The 21939-nt window shown below is 38.9% G+C and overlaps 1 protein-coding gene and 1 long non-coding RNA gene across 2 annotated transcripts; both read right to left on the reverse strand.

Moving 5' to 3' along the window:
* Positions 1-1469: 1469 nt before the first annotated feature.
* Positions 1470-7778, reverse strand: LOC133726006 (cellulose synthase-like protein H1). Its single transcript, XM_062153444.1, has 9 exons — positions 7317-7778; positions 6852-7191; positions 6551-6682; positions 6051-6170; positions 5765-5977; positions 5480-5618; positions 5191-5363; positions 2587-2937; positions 1470-2225 (listed from the first exon to the last, which is right to left on the reverse strand). Exons 1-9 carry the CDS (start codon positions 7571-7573, stop codon positions 1683-1685), a joined length of 2268 nt encoding a protein of 755 aa, XP_062009428.1. The 5' UTR covers positions 7574-7778; the 3' UTR covers positions 1470-1682.
* A 1064-nt stretch (positions 7779-8842) lies between these two features.
* On the reverse strand, positions 8843-10378 carry LOC133726007 (uncharacterized). The gene is made up of 2 exons (XR_009854610.1): positions 9299-10378; positions 8843-9088 (listed from the first exon to the last, which is right to left on the reverse strand). It is a non-coding gene; the product is annotated as an uncharacterized LOC133726007 (long non-coding RNA).
* Positions 10379-21939: the final 11561 nt, after the last annotated feature.

The raw sequence follows: 21939 nt of genomic DNA on the forward strand, positions 1-21939 counted from the left end.
CTGTAAAGAGGGTTCAAAGTTTAATTGAGGAGCAACACTCTCAAACACCAGAACCTATAGGTTGAAAGAAGTCGATTTGAATACAAAGGGTGTTATAACTCTACTAGTTTGTGCCTTCCCTTGCTCTTAGTTGGACGATTGTCTCAGCTAACTATCCGGAATTGCATTATTTTACAACTCACCGGAGGCATTAGTGCCTACATTTCTGTTCGTGCCCACTAACAAACCATGTTTTGTTTATCACTTTGGTTCGTATCCTATCATCTGCAACTATAGAAATTGACCCATGTAAAATAATTTTTATGATTCTCCGTTGTGTAGTTTGTTTTCTGCTGTTATTTTCATGAAATATTGCGCTGCTGTTGTACTCTCTGGAAATTGTCATTCTAGTACAGACATTACAATTGCATAGTTGCATTAAAAAAAAAAAAATGAAAAGAAAAGAAAAGAAAAATAAATTAACAAAAAGGGTAAAAAGTCGATTTTGCCCTTCTTTTTTTTGCCACGTGTTTGCCACGTCAGCAAACAGACGGCACCGTCAGAAATTTTGGACGGAAGTATCACGTTGATACCAATTTAGGTCTTTGGGTATCACATTGATACTTTTGAGAGTTCGGGTATCAAATTGGCCTTGGCAACATAGTTTGGGGACGGTAGCTGAATTTTTCTCTTTTATTAATGAAGACTTGAGAGCAGCCGCACCGGCCCTTATTTCAAAAAAAAAAAAAAAAATACATTATTGCAGGTCTTTCTCTTTTTCATCTCTCTGGAAAATGTCAAATTCATTAAAACAGAAGAACCCACCATACGAAATGGCTAGACAAAATGAACCCTCCTAAAACAATGTCACACTATATATGAAATATAATCATCGTTACGAGCACAGCTAAAGTGGATATCTAACTTTAGATTAATTAGTCATGTATCAAAAAGGACTCACTACTTTGCTTAAAAAGAAGGGTCTATATCTGAAATGGAGACTGTAAATACTAGCAATTTTATTGTAGTTATACAACTAGCTGTCATACCAATATCTGCCTAAAGTATCAACTGAAGCTTTTCTCTTAATTTTATAACAGATAATATATTTTACAAAGCGAAAACCATAAAAACTCCTAGATCCTAGATCAGAAGTAAAATAAAAACTCCTAGCAAATTATAATATGTAGTACTAAGAGCAACTCCAACAACTTCCCTATAATTTATGTATTATATAGAAGCAAAAGTCAAAGCTTTAGCCTATTTTTATTCTCCAACTCCAACAGATTACCTATTTTACAACAATCTCTAAAATCTCCATATTCTTCCTTAAAATTTTAGAGTTTGCTGTAAATATAGGGAATTTGGTTTTCTCTTTCCTCACTTTCTCTAAAATAGGGATAGTTATAGGGAATCTGTTGGAGCAAAATAGACTTATTTTTTCCTAAAGTAGAGAAAAATCAAAATATAGGGAATCTGGTGGAGTTGCTCTTAAAAGCTACCATATCTGTAAAAGGTGCAGAAGAGTAGTGCAAAACAAGCAGACTTCAATAAGGAATCTCATATTTCCCAGTACCAAACAAGCCTTTAAAAACTGGCCAGAGGCATACAACCAAGCATACTCATTATAACATCTAATATGTCTGAGCCCTGACCGTTGCAGGCAGGGGGTTGAAAACCCAATGAAGCGATTGCCAGCGCCATCAATAGCACAAGGTGTAGAAGAGTAGTGCAAGACCAACAGATTTAAATATGGTAGATAGAGGAATTCCATACTTTCCTGATCCAAACAGACCTTTCAAAAATGGCCATAAGCATACCACTAACGAAACACTGCACATGGTCTCCAAAGAGCCTGATCCCACCCCATCACGGGCCGGTGGTTGAAGCCGCAACAAAGCGGTGGCCAGTGCTGTTAATTGCAGAAGCAACATTGCTGTGGGAGGTATGAAAATTGGGGACTGGTCAAAGGTGAATTTTCCGGCTTCAGTATCTTCAGCGCCTTGATCACTTGAAGTAGATTGGTCTTTCCGTGTTACTTCAAAGACTGTCTCGGATATGCCCAAGAGTTTGAGTATGACACCAAGAAGTCCAAAAAGCCATGCACTCATTGTGGTTATTCTTCCCATTCTTTGGTTATTCCACCATGCTCGGATTGATAGACTGGTTCTAAGGTACTCTGATAAAGTGTACATATTGTAGATCAGAAACACAGATATGGGTATATAGTAAGCTGGTTCTTGGCCCTGCAATTATAACACATTTTGAGCTGTCAAAAGAGTCAAAGGCCAATATTATTGTTGTAAGGGTTACAAAAAATATATCCTCTTGTAACAATATATCTGCACGTTTGTATGCATTTTGTAAGAGGAAGTTATATCTGTATATGCACTAGTGTTATCTGGTTAAGAATTTTCTTCTCAAGGCCTGAAGATGTAACCAGCTACCTCATCCTATTTGAGATGGAGGCATTTCATCGAATACCATGTGCGAACCTAAGAAAAGTAAAATTGAAAAAACTAAAAGTCTAAAACCAAGTTGTTCAGGAAATTTTTTTAGGCAAATAAGAAACTAAATTTAGCTTACCATGCATAAAAATTTTCTCACCTTGGGCAAGAAGTGTGAGTTGGTGATGATACTGTAGGCTGGCAAAGCAGCATAGCACAGCTCGGGAACTGAGCGTAGCCCCCATGAAAGAATCCAGAAGTAGCCCAAGCACTGCCTGAACTGGAGGTTTGCAAAGAGAGTGCCAAATATGGGGAAGTTTTTGCTGAGGAGGATTTCAAGCAGGCCGGTGGCCCACCTTTTTTGTTGGGTCATTGCAGCAGGCCCACCGGTAGGCGCACATCCTAGAAAGGCTGGTGGGTTAGGTGCATAAATAATGGATCTCCAACCTTTGTTATGGATTGAAAGGCCAGTGAGCACATCTTCAGTTGTGGATCCATACATCCATCCCACCTAAACAAGAAGGAAATTGGATGGAGTGATTTCACAGCAGGAGGGAATTGTATTTAACAAGAAGCATAATCAGATAGAATATCATGACATGTGGCACGGGTGCCCTACTGTTAGAGAAAATCACTCTCCTACATTGATTTCCTCTCCACAATCAAATCTGATTGTGTAACCTCTCCACAATCAAAACTGATTGTATAACTGTAGATTAGTTTTGAATATTTGTATTTATAGCATTGAATTCTATTGGTAACAGTAGAGCAGATCTTAGCTATATAATGGTACAATTGTAAACATACAGATCAAGGAAAATCAATTTCAACATGGTATCAGAGCAGGATCCTTACCTGTTCCTTCTTCTCTTCCTGCGTCTACTTCTTCCAGTGTTCTCCTTCTTCCTTTTCCAATATTCCTACATCTTCCTTTAGGTATCCTACCTTAAACCTGCTGCTGCAGCAGCAGTATTCCCACCATCAAACACCTGCCAGATTCGTCATCCTCTCTCTCACCAGCAGCAATCCTTTTTCAGCAGCAATAGCAATTATTTTTCCAGCAGCAGCAGCAATTATTTTTCCAGCAGTAATCCTTTTCCAGCAGCAGCAATACTTTTTCCCCCAGCAGCATTTCTTTTCCAGCAGCAAAATGCCGCCGCAACACAACGTGCCGAGGTTGTTCTCTTCTCCTACCTGGGCTTCCTCTTCTCACTGCCCACAAAGGTTTCCAAGCCCAGGTACTGCTCCTCCTTTTGCTGGAGTCCATTATGCTGCTGATCCCCATTGGTACCCGGACACAGGTGCCACCCATCACATGACAGCTATGCCTGTCAATAATCCACAATCTTATGGTGGGCCTCATAATGTATATATGGGTAATGGGGACTCGATGCCCGTTTCCCATACTGGTAACCTCCCCTTGTCATTAGGTTCTTCCAATTTTTCTTTACAAAATGTCTTTCGCATTCCGTCAATTCGTAAAAATCTTCTCTCTGTGGCTCGTTTCACCAAGGATAATCTTGTTTTCTTCCTATTTGCTCCAGATTTCTATCAAATCTATTGTTTACGTACTGGTCGTTTGTTATTTCAGGGCCCATGCAAAGATGGTCTCTATCCGCTTAGCTTGTCTTCCGCGTCCACAGTCCCCCATGCACTCTCTTCTGTTCACTCTTCTCTTTGGCACAATCGCTTAGGTCATCCCTCCTCTTCCGTTTTAGCTCGTTTAGGATCTACTCTTGGCTCCACACTTTCTTTTAATTCCTTTTGTAATAATTGTGCACTTAGCAAGTCTCATCAATTACCTTTTCCTTCCAACCATATTTCCTCCTCTTCTCTATTTTCTAAAATTCATAGTGATGTATGGATGTCTCCTACCTTATCTGTCACAGGCTTCAAATATTATGTTCTTTTCACAGATGAATACTCTCGTTATACATGGCTTTATCCTATGCGCCGGAAAAATGAGGTCCTTACTCACTTTCAAAAATTGGTTGCCATGATTCGCACTGTTTTCCACCGTTCTGTGCAATTCCTTCAAAGTGACAATGGTACAGAATATGTCAACAATGCATTCTCCCAGTTTTGTGACTCTTCAGGCATCCAACAACGCTTTTCTTGTCCATACACTCCACAACAAAATGGGCTTGCTGAAAGAAAACATCGACATATTGCCACTATGGCTCGCACTCTACTTCTCACCTACATTGATTTCCTCTCCACAATCAAATCTGATTGTGTAACCTCTCCACAATCAAAACTGATTGTGTAACTGTAGATTAGTTTTGAATATTTGTATTTATAGCATTGAATTCTATTGGTAACAGTAGAGCAGATCTTAGCTATATAATGGTACAATTGTAAACATACAGATCAAGGAAAATCAATTTCAACACCTACGTAAGAAACTCTCCATAGAAAAACATTTGACATCACCATATGAAACAAGTCATTCGAATTCCATTTGTTTTTGTTTTTATTTTTATTTTATTTTTTTTATTTTTTATTTTTTATTATATTCTAATTCAAATCATGACATAAATGGATGTAATAGTATAAACCATCAACTTTACATTTTAAATAGGCTAGCCAAAATTAAAATTTATGTACCGAAACTCAAATACCAATTTTGCAACCCTTTAAAGAAAAAAACAGAGGATTCAAACTATAATCACAGGATTCAAACTACTTCAAGCCCCAATTTTCATCAAAATCCAAGTACCACTCAAACAGAAAATATAATTAGAGGATTCAAACTACTTCAAACCTTTTTGCCCCAATGTGTGCCATACTCATATCCAACACCAGCAACTTGGTATGCAGCCTCAATAGTTTCTGTAAGCATGTCTGGACACACTGCCCTCCCGTTTAAAGCATCAGCAGCTGATTTGGTAAATTCCTTCCCAAATACATCGAGTAACTCTTCATCGGCTGATTTACCTATCGAAGGAAACTGGAAAACTAAGTCATGTTGCATAATATGTTTGTTAAACCAATCATCTCAATACATTCAGTATATCTAGATGGAGAGAGGTCTGTGTTTCTTATTTGATTACCGTGCATCATGCTTTCTGCATTTGTTTCTCCAACTTTCACATAATTGGGGGATAGACCATAGATGACTTTTCGTCTATGAACACATCCTGTTCCGGAATAAAAAGGTCCCTGAATTCCTGAAATTCCTTTTCCTACATACTAAAAGTATAAGAGATGGATATATTAATTAGTTAGGTACTAAAAGGCTCATCACCAGGTATATTCATCTGTAGCAAAGGACTTGTTACTAATAGTCCGGTCTCTGTATCAGACCAGGAAAAAAAAGAGGTACTGCAAGTATGCACCTTCAACAAAACTATCATCTGATTTCCAAAAGGATCATCCTTCAGACAGTCATAGAAGACTTGAGGATACTGAACAAACGCATTTTCATTTTCATTCTTTGATCCAAGTAGCATACACATTGCATGAAGAATAATGTTCTGGCTGTTGGCGAACATGTCACAGTCCACGTTTAGCATGTACGGAGCATTAGTCATCAACCCAGAGACTCTAGTCTGCATATGATTGAATGCTAAGTTGGTTCGTAAATTAATTTAAAAAGGTGGTATAAAACAAGTTAATTCATACCAGAACATTCATGGCCCCGGCTTTGGCATGATGTGGATGCTTTGGCCGTTTTTCTCTGGATAAATAGACTAAATGTGGCACTGATCGATTCGAATGTGCTTCTTTGTTCTCCCATACAACCTTCAAAATGAAAGGTACAGAACTTACGTATAATTCACCTGTAGTACTAGTTCATCACTTTTGATGGGACGACTCATTTAGCACTGCTTCTAGAATTGCTAAAAGTAATTTTAGACAGATCGATAGTATGTTTGGCATGGTTTCGAAAATAGTCAAAGGTGTTTTCTGAGTGTATTTCAAGTGCTTTCTGAAGAAGTACCAGTCAGATGCTTCTTCAAGAAGCACTTCCAAGTAATTTTACAAGAAAGACACTTCAAATTGTAATGAAAAAAATCAGCTTCTAAGAAAGCACTTCAAACAACTAGCGCTTTCCCTTCATATACAAATCAGTAAATATTAAGCCTATAGAATATATGCTGTAAGCTTGTATTTTTGTATACCTTGATTATGGTTGGATGATTATTACGTTGGACATTTGAGAAAGCAGAAAAGTCGCCTTCGATAATATCAGATGGATTGATAGATTTGCGCATCACATCCTCGATTTTGCTGCTAAGTTGCTCATACTCATCCTACAAAACATGAAGACAAACAAGTTTGTCATCAGTATACAAATGTAATCTCACAACTTTATAGAACGAAATATACAAGACTTCATAGTGAAAGCTAGACTAGTAAGACCAATCATTGAAATGACTGGAATCACTGAATGGAATCCGACCACAAATAATTTATCATCACCTTCACTATCTTCCATTCATGCTTGAATTCCATTGAGCTATTATTATTGTTTCCAGAAAGCGTGGAATCATTGGAGAAGAATCTAAAAGGTGCTCTAACTTGAACATTGTACTTTTTACAAAAGGGAACCCAAATCTTAGCAAACTTTGATGCTTCCACAAGTGAGTAGAAGGTGATAGGGGAACACCCATCATCAGAAACATAGCATGCTAGTTTGTGTGTTGGGTAATCAACTGCCAACAGAGACAGAACGGTGTTTATGGTAATCATAGGTGGTTCAAGCTCTGGGTCTGCTGTGGTCACAAACAAGTCCACTGCTGGAAGCCCATCCTTAGGCACCCTTATAAGTTTTCAACAGCAAATTCGAATTATGCAAGACACTAACTATATATCTAAATAAATGAGCTGATGGCAGCTTGTAGTTTAAAAAAAAATATTATGAGATGCCCCTGTTATTAGTGTTACCGTTGCAAGAGACGGTCCGGGCACGGTTTATGTTCAACAAGATTCCATTTGTTGCTGATAGTGATGACCCAACTGAAGGTAAACCAGAGCTCGCAGAGAAATGCGATGGACCAGGATAAACCATGGTTGTTGAAAGAGAGGAGACGATAAACAAGGAGTGAAAGGAGGAGGAAGAGGATTATAAACTCCATGACTTTATGCAGTGTGTTTTTGTGCTCAACCCTTTCATAGAGAGGAAGAGAGTTTGAGTTGGCCATGGTTTATGCAATGTTCTGAAAATGTCTCAGTTGTCCTAAAATTTATTTTGCATGTACCTGTTTATAGCAGTTTAACTAGCCAATTGGTTATGTGGCATAGGTTTTCTAATGATATGGTGATGCAAGCATATCCAATGTGGAAGGACTGGAGGACATACAAAACCAATCAATCAAACAAGTTTTGTGCCTATGAAAGTAAACATTTATATAATGTTGTATCGAGGGTGAGCAGCTTCTGCTCTTGGCAGGGCATGTAGCTTACATATAGAAATATTTCATCCAAATAAAAATTATAAATAATAAAAAAACAATATAAAAATAAAAATCATAGACCCATTTAGGCTTAATTGCTCAAGAAATCAATTAAGGTTTGTAGCTAAAACCTATTGAACTTATTAGTCAAATTCTTTGAAGAAGTATATCTTTATCATTGAGACAAGCAAAATATTCTCTTGTATTCTTAAGGCATTCTTCAAACCACATCTCAAACGGAGGAAATCACATGAATGTTAGCAAGAGAACATGGTAGTCGAATTGTTAGGGTGACGGACTACCATATACATGCATAATACATATAATCATAGTCCTCCTGGATTGATAAAAAATAAAATATAAAATATAAAATAAATAGTCCTCCTGGATGACTTACACAACCAAATTCATACACACCCATCAAGAAAGTCCGAAAGAGACAGAAGCAACATGCCTGATTAGAAACCTTGTGCACTACGTAAAAAATAGTAATCTGATTAATACTTTAGAGAGCTCAATTCAAATGAATTTTATTATATTTTAACTGACATTCAAACTATGGTGAAGTGGAGAACACAACAAGAGTCAGCAGTGACAGGCAAATCTTGAAGCTGTTTGTTTGTTTATGTCCTTTTCTGTGTGATGAACATAAAATAACAAAAAGTTGAAAATATAGGATTCTCTACTCAAATATTTTATATTAAACAGAAAATATAAGCACTGACTGTACTAGAAAATGGAGATTTTTTCAAACAGAGAAAACAGAGAATCTAACAAACAAACAAAAAAAAAAAAGACAAGAAGAAAAGTGTCATTCAAATGAAATTGCTATTGAAAGGGACGGCTCCGGGCAAAGTAGGCAATGAACTGAAAGCTTTGGCCTTTGAGCCAAATTGATAAAAACCTCATCTTATGTAACTCATTAATATATTGAAGAAGATAAAAGTATGTACCAATTAATTGTCAAAGTGGGTTTCTAATTTTAAACTAACAACTTATTCAAATTGTACAAGTATATCGGAAAAATCAATCTTTTTAACTGCAACTTGTTACTAATAACATAACTAAAAATTTGTTACCAAATAAAATTCAACGAAGTACAAACAGTATGTCAACATAGATATTCCTCTTTAGTTCTGGAAGGACAACTACTGAGGGAGGTCGCCCACTTGTGTCTCTCCTTTCATTATTGCTCGATCACTGATGGCCTAACGAGAAAGACTGAATTGTTTCTTATTGCAGACTGTTTCCTAAGCTGGCTTGCTGCTAGATTAGTAATAACCAATAATGTAAATGAGTGTTTTGGTTACAAACTAGTCACTCTAAGAGGGGAAAAAAAAAACAGAACAGAAAAAAACAACAACAAAAACAAATGGAAATACAAAGGCAGAAAATCATTCTAGCAAGTCTACACTCCCACTGCAATCAATGTGCATTCTAAATCTAAATAAGAGTTAGTCTTAAGGCCCGTACCGGTAGTTTTTTTGGATGATGTCTAACATAATCTGATTGACTTCTGGGCGTAAAGTAGGGTATCCATCTGAGTTCTGTCATTCTTTAGTAGCAAACGTTTGGAGCTTGATCATGAAATCCAGTCTCTGGATATCCCCAGAAAACCTGCCGTCAATCAGACTCTGGGCTGGAATTCTGTGATCCCACCTATCGTTCCCAGCATGAATGTTTGACAAAACCAAGTATCGTCCACAATGCTGTGGCTGCAACTTCATTTCAATTTTTTCCTCACCAAACCCACTCGTCCCTCTCTGCCATACTTTCGAATAGCGAAACAGCACCACCCATATCATGTCCCCATTCTTCCCAAACCCATCACTCAAGGCATTGAAAGCAACCACACACGGTTCAGTCATTTCATCGAACACCTTACGTGCATCGCACACTTCACCAAAACCAGCATACAAACGGGTCACCCCAAACACCGCGTTTCGCAACTTGGGCTGTGCCGGAACCCGGCTAGCCGCCGGCGACGGCTTTGACGAGCGGAGGGAAGGTGTGGCTGTTGGGGTGGGCTTGGTGGGAAAGCATCTGGGTGAAGAGAAGAGAAGAAGAGCCTTATGGGCTTCGCCGAAACCGAGGTGGGCTCTGATCAGAGTGTTGTGGAATAGGGTTTTCTTCCATTTTGAAGAATTAGGGTTTGGCTTACGACTTACGAGTTACGACCAAGATGATCGTTGGTAATTAGGCGGGAATATTTGACTCGGCTCGCTCACTGTAACTAAAAATCGAATCTTTCTGATATATAATCACCCTAAAATTGGATTACTTTTGTTGTACACCGACGTCGTTTTATGAGTCCGTGACGACATTTATAAAGCCACTTTGTGGGCTAAAACCACAGTGAAGAGGAATAAAAATAATAAACGTACTTGGAAAAACCTAAACATAACGCACCTCACGCGCTTCACCCAAATCCTCTCTTGACCTTTGGTGCAATGGGTCCTTGATGAACAACGGTGGGATCTCCATAAACAAATCAAGTTGGAGTGGAGGAGGTGAGGTTGACAGCGATAGTTTTTTTTCTCGTCTGAGATCATTGGGTTCTGTCACTTCTGTGGGGAGTTACGGCGGAGTGTACGTTAAAAATTAGGTTTTCTTGAAAAAGATTACAAATTAGGTTTTCTTTTTTGAAACGCGCCCTTCATGCAAAAATTTATCGTCTACAACTGGCCTCTTTCGTTGAATTGTCCAAGACAATGTATGAGATCTTTTGTTTGAAAATACATTTTTCTAATTTTAATTTACCTTTTTGAAAACGCAGCGTTCATGCAAAACCCTATACAATGCATTCTGCATGCTCTGTCAGGCTATTCGTGCCAATGAATAGGACAAATTGGTAGGTATTTGTTGCTCTAAATTTTGTTTACTTTCTTAAAACGTGGCGATCATGCAAATACTTATCATATCCAATTCACATGTTGCATATTAGGGTATCTGAGACGATGTATATGTCTATTAGTTTTGAATTTTGTTTACTTTTTTAAAATGCGGAAATCATGCAAATACTTATTATGTGCACTTGGCATGCTAAGTGGCACTCTCTAAGGCAACGGATGAGACCACTTTTGATAGGTTTATCATCTACAACTGGCTTCTTTTGTTGAATTGTCCGAGACGATATATCAAATCTCTTGTTTAAGTATATTTTTTCTTAATTTTAATTTACCTTTTCTAAAATGCAGCGTTCATGCATAACTCTATACAGTGCATTCTGCATACTCTGTCAGGTTGTTCGTGGCAATAAATGTGACAAATTGATATGTATTTGTTTCTCTGAATTCTGTTTACTTTCTTAAAATGCGGTGATCATGCAAATACTTATTGACAGAACTTGCCCCGGATTTCACCTGCAAATCCCAAGTGGCCCTGGCAGTCCCACCTTAGAAGAAATTTCACTAAAATTTGGCAAAACTTCCCCTAGAAGTGGATTTTACCAAAACATCAAACCTGTAAATAAAAGGAAAACTTCTAATACTCCTCAATATTCCAAGTCATCCTCAACTCCTGGAGCCCACATGCTCCCCACAATTCACAACCGACTTCACAATTAGATAAAATGAATATGTAATACTGTAACTTCTCAACTTTACAAATACACAAATGGTTAGTAATCAAAGCAATCTAGATTAAATACTGAAATAAGATATGAGTAGGTTAAACAAGTAATCTACAACGAAGATGGAAGTGGTGGACACTGTGCCTTGATGCCCATGAACGCTCGACCTCAACTAATCTGCAGATGATTTGCAGCTATGACGGTCATCCGATGAATTCCTCCTCGACCTCGATCTATACGTCTTCCTCGAAAGCTTCGGTGGCCAGAAATCCTCAAATATGAGATTATTCTTTCTCTGGTTGAATTGAGATGTGAAACTTAGTGGGTTTGTAGAGCATCGCAGGATGAACAAAGCCCAGTTAGTCTCAACGTCCAATTTGGCCGGAGTTGGTCGAGATATGAAAAAAATGTCGAAAAAAGGTCAAATCTTCTATCTGTCGATTCGTTGTTAACAAATAGACTTGCATCTGCATGTGAAGAGGAGAAGCCAAGATAAGGTAGAAAATCAGTGAACCTTTCATTCCATGCCCTAGGGGCCTGCTTCAGGCTATATAAATGATTTGTGGAGCTTGCAGACATAAGAAGAAGGAAAAATAGCATCTTCAAACCTCTTGGTTGAGTCATATACACTTTTTCAGTAAATTGGCCATGTAAGAAAGCATTCTTAAAATCCATTTGATGTAGGTTCCAGCCTGAATAAGCAGCAAAAGCTAGAATGAGGCTCATAGTGGTGTGCCTTACAACTGGGGAAAAGGTTTCCTCATAATCAATTCCATATTCTTGACTGAAAACCCTTGCAACCAATCTTGCTTTATGCCTTGCAACAGAACCATGAGCATTTCTTTTGATTTTGAACAAAATTTGCAAGAAACTAGATTTTTATTAGAAGGCAATGGAACAAGTGACCAAGTCTGCTGTTTAATGAGAGCATCATATTCTTCCTACATTGCATGTTTCCAGACAGGTATTTGCATTACAACCTTGTATGGACTAGGCTCAAGTTCAGATGGTTCAGTACTAGAGGTTGACATGATTGACATAAAACACTTATTCTTCAAAAATCCCCTCTTGCTTCTGGTTAGCATAGGATGATCATTCTCTGTCATGGTAGATAGACCAGAAATTGGATGGAAAATATTAGCATCAGATATTTAATGTGTTGGCCTAGATGGAGAACAGTTATGAATAACAGAAATAGACCCTCCTCCTGGTTGAGAGTGAACTGTTAAATCTCCATTATCTTCTACAAAGTGAATTGCTGTATTATATTGGAATTGGGATCAAAAGCAAGAATAGTAGATGAAGAACTTGAGTCAGAAGTAGAAGATATTAGAATAGGATCATTTTCAATGAATTGACAAAGTTGAGTGTCTTCAGTAGGAGGAGCAGTACTTGATGCAGGAGCATCATCACAAGAGGCTGCAGCATTGTTATCACAATCCAAATTTCTTGCATTATCAGCTAGAAAAGAATCAGAGGATCGATTGATCAATTTGAACAGCATCAGTAGCAGGGTATTGAACAAGGTTGTTAAGAACTTGAGGATCGCTTGTCATGTGATTAGTAGCTCTAGTGTTTGCAAGCCAAAATTGAGGGGCATTAATTGGTTGTAGCTGCCAGCATGGTTGTTGCTTCAGATTCATTATTTTGTTGCTATTGATTAGGAAATCCAATTATGTAGTAACACCTATCAGGTGTATAACTCTTCCTGCCACAAAACTGACAGCTAGTATCACCACCATTGAAACCAGGATCCTGCTAAAAATTTGAAAGTGACCTGCAGGTTCTGGACCCATGTCCAACTCGATTGTAAAGCTGACAAATGAGAGAATTGTTGGCAAAGTTCCTTGTGCTACTGCTACTAGCACCATTGTTTTTTAAACCGGTGTTGTTATTGATATTGAATCCAAAGCCAGCATTATTAATACCACCAGATGGAAACCTGAAACCACCACCATTGTTGAATCTTGTCTGACCCCTTCCAGCAAAGAAACCAGTTATCCCATAAGAGTTATTAGTCATAGCATAAGGATTAACAGGTGGGAAGCCATAGAGCAAGGCAGGTATAGGAACATAAGAGTGTTGAGTTGGAATTGGAAGAACAGATGTGATGGCTTGAGAAGCAAAACCAGGTGGAACCAAAGGAGCAACAAATGGAACAACAACAACTTGAGAGGAGTAACCTTGAGGTGCAAGAACAGTAGAGCTATCTAGTGAGCTGTGAACCATAGTTTGAACCTGAGGCTAGTTAGACTGATATACAATGTGAGTAGATATTGTAGGAGTTGCTGCTAAAGATGAGCTGATTGATGGAGTTAGAGTATTATATGAAGAAGATGCAGAACTACTTTCAATTCCAAGTGAAGAAGTTAGAGATCGAGCTGTTTTTGGCCAGCATTGCAGTAAGAGGAATTGAACATTGATTTTCATTCTATATCAACCTCTGCACCCTTGAGTAGAGTCTTGAGTTCTCCAAGAGAACAACTGACAAACTGAGCTCTAATCACTGTCTTAAGTGCTGCAAATTCAGCTGGAAGACCTCTGAGAATAGTGACAACAATGCCTCATCATCAATAGACACTCCAACTGTCTCAAGTGCATCCCTAGGAATTTTCACTTTGTCCAGCTAAGTCTCTATATATATCATCACTATCCTTCCTCGAATTCTGAAGATTAGACTTCAACTATAATATATTCTGCCTATTAGGAGCAATAAACTTAAGCATCAGGTTCTCCCACATCTATTTTGCAGACTTACTCCCTACTGCAGAGGTCATAACTACAGGGTTGAAAGTTTGACCTATCATGTTGATGATGCTTTGGTCCTGAGTTTTCCCGGTAATGTATTCCATAGACGTAACACTAGTGACTCCATCAGAAGCAACAAGAAGTTATGGTGGACAAGGAGTACGTTGTTCCATCCACAAATCCAAAGAAATTTTGACCTCTAAGAAAAGACTCCATTCTAAACAACCAGATAGGGTAATTGCTTTAATCCAACAGAATATTGGGCAAGTAAACTGTGGTGTGAGTAGTACTTTGAGTGGTGGATGATGATGATGAACCAGATGAGGCCGTGCATAGCTAATTACTTTCACAAATTCTCAGCTGAAACCAGCTTCTTGTAATCTAGTATTGAATAATGACACACAAAATTAGAGTATATCGCACTTCATGACCAAGCTAGGGTTTCAGATTTCTTCAATTTCAGAAAATTAGCAATAAAAGAGTACACAAAGGCTCATATATACAAGTATCAAAGTCAAAGATCTCAAGCTTCGTAAGCAAACTTCACACATACTCAGTAGAAAATTCAGATCTAGAATGAACTTATTTGAAGGAGCCAAACAAATCCATATCCGGCCATATCCATAGAGAGAAGTAAAAGAGACTGTATGATAAGTGGTGACTAGAATAATCCCCTCTGGAAATCGATGCCGGAGATCAGCCCAGAACGAAACTGGCTCTTGCTGCCATAAAAGCTTAACAAGAAACTGTGAAAAATTGAGAGAGAGAATAAAAATTCTATATATGATAGCATGCAAAAAAGAAAAAGGACCAAACTATTTATACTAGGAGATGGGACTGTAAGTAGAGGCCACGTGGATAACATGCTATAGGGCACAATCAGGTTAACCATGCATAAAACGTAGTTAGCAGACTCACTAATTAACAGACAAATTAAGCAGAAGATTAACAATTAAGTCTACATATGATTGCATATGAATTGTTGATCTAAAAAAAACAAAAAAACTCTCTTATGCTTTTTTTGGTGACAAAACTCATTTATGCTTGTGGCATGCTACATCAGACCTTTCGAGATCCAACTATTAAGTTTTTTTTTTTTTTTTTTTTAAGTTATAATTTTAAATATGCCTTGGTGTTCATGGGTCATACTTTTCGATAGGCCTGGGCATAAATCCTCCGAAAAATCGGTAACCGACCGAACCGAACCGGGCATAAAACGGCGTCGTTTAGAAGGTGAACCGCACCGAAACACATAATTGCGGTGCGGGTTCGGTTCATGACCTCGAACCGCCCGCATTGAACCGAACCGGACCGATTGTTTTATAATATATATTTGATTTATTTTTAATAATTTTTTATATTATTTCTCTACTTCCCACATGACTAACCCTAACTCCCTAAGCTCGCCGCTTCCTTCTATTTTGAGTATTTTCCATCTTCTCCCACAACGTCTCTCTCTGGGGCTCTGGGCCGCTCCTCTCTACCACCGACGCCAACGCTGCTCTCCGCCCATCTCCGCTCATCTTTGCTCCTCTCTCCCTCTCTCCCTCTGAAACTCATAGCCGGTAAGATTAGAGAAGTCTGATCAAAGAACGAGGCTGATCAAGTTGATACAAGTCTGGTTCTTAATTTTACTTTCTTTGTGCTTATTAGGAGTGAAGATTCAAAGAACGAGGAAGAAGGTACTGGTGTAGTTAAGAAACGCGTCCCAGATCTGCGCTGGTGTTAAGAAGGTAATGGGTAACTGTAATCTGCTCTGTCTCGGTTTTCTCTTCATCTGTACACAGACACACACAACAACATATCTATTCGTCTTCTCTGATGGGTCAATCTTGGAGTCATCAAATGGTTGATTAGTAATTGGGTCATCAGATGATTGATTAGTAGTTTGATACTTTGATGCATTTCAAGAAAAGGTTTTGCTGATTTGGGGCTTTGAAAATCGAATTAGGGTTTTGAAAATCCATTTGGAGCTTTTTGATTTTATAGTTTATTTACTTTATTAATGCAGTTCAAGTAGTTGTTGGTGATTGAGTTTCATGGATATGTGCAGATTATGGAGGGGATTTCATCAACTCCGACACCGAGTCCAACTGAAACTGCAGACTCTAGCATTGGGATGACCCCCACACCGAGTCCCACAGTGACTCCTACTCCTGCAGTTGTCCAAAGTGATATTCCACCACTTCCACCACTTCCCCCACTTCCTGGAGAACAAGATGGATCAAGCAAGAGGAAGAACAGCTCAATTGTGTGGCAGCATTTCGAGAAGTTGAAGAATCCAGATGGGAGTTTCTTGAAGCCAGGGCGTGCAAGGTGCAAGTACTGCCCCCAAACCTACGCAAGCGACTCCAGAAGCAATGGCACATCAGCGATGAGGACACACGTGATGTACCAGTGCAGGAAATCACCAATCTATGTCCCGAATAAGAGGCAGAAGTACTTGACCTTTGATTCGGCTGACAGTGGAGGTAAATTAATTGCTGTTGCTTATGATAAGAATACTTCTAGGCTAGCTTGTGCGAAAATGGTGGTTCGTGATGAACTCCCATTTTCTTTTGTTGAGAATGAAGGGTTTAAGGATTTCATGAAGGTGACTCAGCCTCAATTTAAGTCACCTTCTAGGAGAACAATAGCTAGAGATATCTGGAAGCTTTATGAGGCTGAGAGGGAGAGGATTAGGGGGTTTTTAGTTGTTAATCAGCAAAGGGTTTCACTCACAACGGATACTTGGACAAGTATCCAAAACATTAATTATATGGTGTTGACTGCTCATTTCGTAGATTCTAATTGGAAGCTGCACAAGAGGATTTTAAACTTTTGTGTGATTCCAAATCACAAGGGTAAAACAATAGGCAAGCTGGTTGAATCTTGTTTGATTAGGTGGGGGATCGACAAGGTTTTTACAATTGTTGTCGATAATGCAAGTCCAAATCAGGTGGCCCTAGACTACATGAGGGAGAAGATAGGAAATTGGAATCAGTTGGTGTTAGGAGGCAGTTTTCTGCATTTGAGATGCTGCTGCCACATTCTTAACCTCATTGTGAGGGATGGTATGGAGGAGCTAGACTCTTCCATCGATGGTATTCGGAACTGTGTTAAGTATATTAGATCATCACCTGCAAGATTAGAGAAGTTTAGGAAATGTGCAGCTCAAGAGAAGATTGAGCATAAGGGAGGAATCGTACCTTTAGATGTTTGCACACGATGGAATTCAACATACTTTATGTTGGATCTTGCGTGCAAGTATAAGAAGGCTTTTTTGAGGCTTGAGGATGAGGATCAGCAATTTGAGAATTACTTTCAAGAGAGAGTGGGTGGAAGCAAGAGACAAGGGCCTCCTAGAGCTGCAGATTGGGAAAAGGCAGCAAGGCTCGTCAAATTTCTCAAAATCTTCTATGACGCAACCTTGAAGTTTAGTGCCACTAAGTATGTAACTGCTAATGAGCCTCTACTTTGGATGTGCACAATTGTTGGGGAGCTTGATAAGTGCATAGCTAGTGAGGATCCTCTTCTTGTTAGCATTGGCACCTCGATGAAAAGGAAGTTTGACAAGTATTGGCTGCAGCTTGAAGATTTAAACAAAATTCTTCTTATTGCCGTGGTTTTAGATCCAAGATACAAGCTATTGTATCTTGAATTCGTCTTCCCAAAGCTGCAAGCAGATCAAGGATGTGTGCAAGTGATGATCGATGACGTGAGGACAACCTTGAGCTCACTGTTTGATTTTTATGCAGGTAACTCTTTACTGTTTTTTCTGTTTTCATATTTTCGATTTTATCACAGTTTATAGTACAAGTATACACTAATTGAACAATTTTTTCTTGAATTGCAGACGAAGATCCAGCTGCTGCAGCAGCTTCAAGGAATGTGACAATGCCAAGGATCGAGTCTACGCATCAGCAAGCTGATGAGGATAGTCATGCAGCAAATCTGCATCAGTTCAAGCTTTTGCGGCAAGAGAAAGATGTTGTGGTGATCAAGAATGAGCTGGACAAGTATCTATTGGAAGCTTCAGAAGACCCTTCGAACCCCAAGTTTGAAATTTTGGCTTGGTGGAAGGAGAATGCTCCAAGATACCCCATTTTGTCCCAAATTGCCAAAGATGTGTTCGCTGTACCTGCTTCAACCGTGGCGTCCGAATCTGCATTCAGCCTTGGAAAGAGAGTGGTGGACCCTTTTAGAGCTTCTCTTACCCCTAAAATGGTTAAGGGATTGGTTTGCTTAAGTGATTGGCTAAGGGGAGCGGGATTTGATGCATATAAGGAACCAACCAAAGATGAGCTGCAGCTTTATGAGGAGTTGGAAAAGCTGGAAATTGGTAAGAGTTTTCAACTTTTCATGCTCACTGTTTGCAATGGTATAATAATGGCTTGTTCAGTTTCTGTTTTGCACATGTATAATGAGTTCATTGAGCTGCAATGTTGGCTTACTTGTTTTTGTTTTTCTGTTTTGCACTTGTTGGGAATTTGATGGATAGATGGAGGAGCAAGTGTTGTTAGTGACACTGAGGAATGAAGTGAAGGGCTGGATTGCTTGGAGGAAGATGGAAGTTGACACTCGGCGGCGCTGCAGTTTGGCATTTGCTTGTTTGTTCTTTGTTGGACTGCCATATATTTTTCAGTTTTCTGCATTTGGTGAATTTGGACTTTGGGAATGGTCTGTAATTCCTTTTCTACATTTGGTTAATTTGAACTTTGGGAATGCTCTGTAATTTGAATCTATTTTTTCCACATTTGGTTGATTAGTAGTTGGGAATTTGGTTTGCTGGAAGTAGAATGTTTCAAGTTTTAGTTGATTTTTTTTTTCTTTCAAATTTGGAGGCTGCCAAATTTCCAGGTTTTAGTTGGATGTTTTAATATGCGGTTTGGGTGCAAACCGCACCGCACCGCACCGATAAAACGGTGCAACCGAAAATGCAGTCCAAACATTGTAAAAGCGGTTGCGGTGCATAAAATGAGCCCACCGAATAATGCGGTGTGGTTGCGGTTTTGGGCCCAAACCGACCCGAACCGCACCGAGCCCAGCCCTACTTTTCGAGTTGATGTACAAGTTTCTTTTTACGCTATTCTTTTTTTAAATAATTTTTGAGTTAGAGTACGTCAAAATGCCACAAACCAACAATTTTGGGCCCATATGTCCTAATTAAATTTAAATTTTTAATTCTTTAAAAGTCTAAAACCATGTACAATTCGTACATAATTCGACAATCTTTCACTCATTCAAATACGAATCAATTCTGTTTTAGCACTACATTCAATTCAATATAGAAAAAAAAATCAATATAGAAAGGGTGGTGCTATTCACACATCAATTTTCTCTATTCACACACCCTTTCTAATTTTCTATTACTTTAATTTAATATTTTTTATAAATTACCTTAACTACCCTCTTATATAAATCTTTTTTTCTTTTTTCTATTTGGCAATTCAATCATGAATCAAACATCATTATACTATAAATCAATTTTTTTTTTGGGACCTTGACCCATAGCACCAAAATGGACTAAAGTTAGCCCACTCACACCACCAAGAGATTTTTATTCCCACTAACCCTATTTAAAAGAAAATAACAGTTTTGCCCTCAGACAAATTAAATAATTACACTATACCACACTCATCTCATCTCTCTCTCCGATCGGCTTTGTCTCTGTCTCTCTCTCTCTCCCCCGCCCCGATCACGAGCACCATGTCGTGGCCGACGGAATCGTCTTCATTGGAGGAGGAGGACACAAACTGATGGATTCAGACCACCGTGTCCTCGATCGTCGTCGTCGTTAGCGGAGAAGAGATAAAATCTCTGGTTTGAGGTGGACTTTGCGAGAGCGGCGAGCGAAGGGAGGTGAGACGGTGGAAGCGGCGCCGGTTTCGCTTCTGATGGTCGTCTGCCCTCTGCGATTGGGGTTCGGCGGATACAAGTTCGATGTTGGTCTGCCTCTTCTCGCCTGCGTCGAAGCCTTCCTTCATCCTTCGGTGCTGGGTTCAGGTCCAGCTCGTAGGCATCGAGCGCAGGAGCTTCTCGGAGGATTCCAGTACGGGTCATGTGGCTTCAAGAGTTGGGTCGGTTGGGTCGCTGGCGTCATTGCCAACAATAGACGTCTTCTGATGCCCGTGCCGGATCAATCTGATTTGGTCAGTGCTTGCAAGACTCCGTGCCCAATTTCTGATGTTTGTTATTGACCTCTGTGATACAGGATGCTGATGATGACGAGAAATTAGATGAGGACGAAGTTTATGAAAAGGTGGTGCAAATCCTTTTAGGATTATATTGAATTCTGGTGTTCTGCTTTTTCATTTTCATTAACACTATTACACTAATATTCACTGGACCTTGTTTTTGCTTTCCATGACTGATTTTTTTGCGAACTTTATTTCTATTTTTTTCTTGGAGGGGGATAAAACCTTCAATACTTTTTTTTTTTTTTTTTTTGTAAAATGGTGGCAGAAGGAAAGAAAAGAAAAAAAAGTTTTATTGGGGCAATAAAGGTCTATTGGGAGGCAATACATGTCTGTTAAAGGTCTATTGGAGGGAAATAGACGTCTATTGGGGGGCAATAAATGTTTTGAATTGATGTATTTTCCTCGTTTTTTTTCCTTAATCAAAGTTTTATTTGTAAATTTTAGGGAGATTAGTTCTCATTCCGGCGACCGAAAGTTCTATTGGGAGGCAATAGACGTCTATTGGGGGGCAATACAGGTTTATTCATAGGGCAATAAACCTCTCCGGCCCCATATCAGATCTCCGACAACCTCTTTGGTGATTTCCGGCTAGGTTTCATAAACCTCTATTGCCCCCCAATAGATGTCTATTGGGGGGCAATAAAGGTTTATTGCCCGTCTATTGGGGGGCAATAGATGTCTATTGAGGGTAATAAACCTTTCCGGCAACCTCTTTGGGGATCTCCGGCGAGGTTTTCAGAAAAGTCCGGTGGACAGTGTGTAACGCCCCAATTTGCACCTCTCCAAATTGGTTACGTTACAGTGCCGCGAACCTTTAGAAGCATAAGCTAATCAAGCTTAACTCATATCCTAAAGAGACGCAAGGCAATTTAACTAAAAAATAACAAAAACAAAATGAAATGGCAAGTGTTGGCAGAAAACGTAGAGTTTAAAGCGAGGTGAAATTGAAAACTTTATTCTTACTTGTTAAAATGACATTATAACTAAACAATTGAGTGCTTTCCAAACATAACTACTTAAGTGAAATAAAGCTGAATCAACAACTTACAACATTGAAAATAAATTCAAGTTTGGTTCAAACCATTTGAATACAAAGTTAAGAAGCTCAGCAAACATTGACAAAAACAAGATAACACTCAACCTCCGTCAAACAATAACAATTCTGTAGAGGTGAATAAAATGTGTAGGTAAATATACCAAATAGTTAAAGAAAAATGTAGCACCCAGCTCAGTCCCAAAATCCTCTTCAATCCTCGTGCACAATACCTGCAAGACCAACTATAGTAGGGGTGAGCTTTCGTCCTCGCTGCTCAAACATCAGCCCTAGCTAGGTTTGAAAACCAAATAGTAATTGGCGCCAATTGAGTAAAATATAATAAAATTAAATAAAGAACTCTCAATGTGAAACCATATGAAAACGAATGAGTACCCGGGTAAAATCAAACCTGATGACCGGTCTGATACTAGGCAACTACATCCTCACCAAAGATTTAAATCTTCAATAACAGGTGAAGAGTAGCGAGAGTGTCCATTTACGCTGTACCACCTAGATCTAGTGTCAAACCTCAAAAGATGTCAGACACTATCCCGTCCGTACAGCCCCTCCGGAGGTTTAG

The sequence above is a fragment of the Rosa rugosa genome, chromosome 1, assembly GCF_958449725.1.
Source record: "Rosa rugosa chromosome 1, drRosRugo1.1, whole genome shotgun sequence".
Taxonomy (NCBI): domain Eukaryota; kingdom Viridiplantae; phylum Streptophyta; class Magnoliopsida; order Rosales; family Rosaceae; genus Rosa; species Rosa rugosa.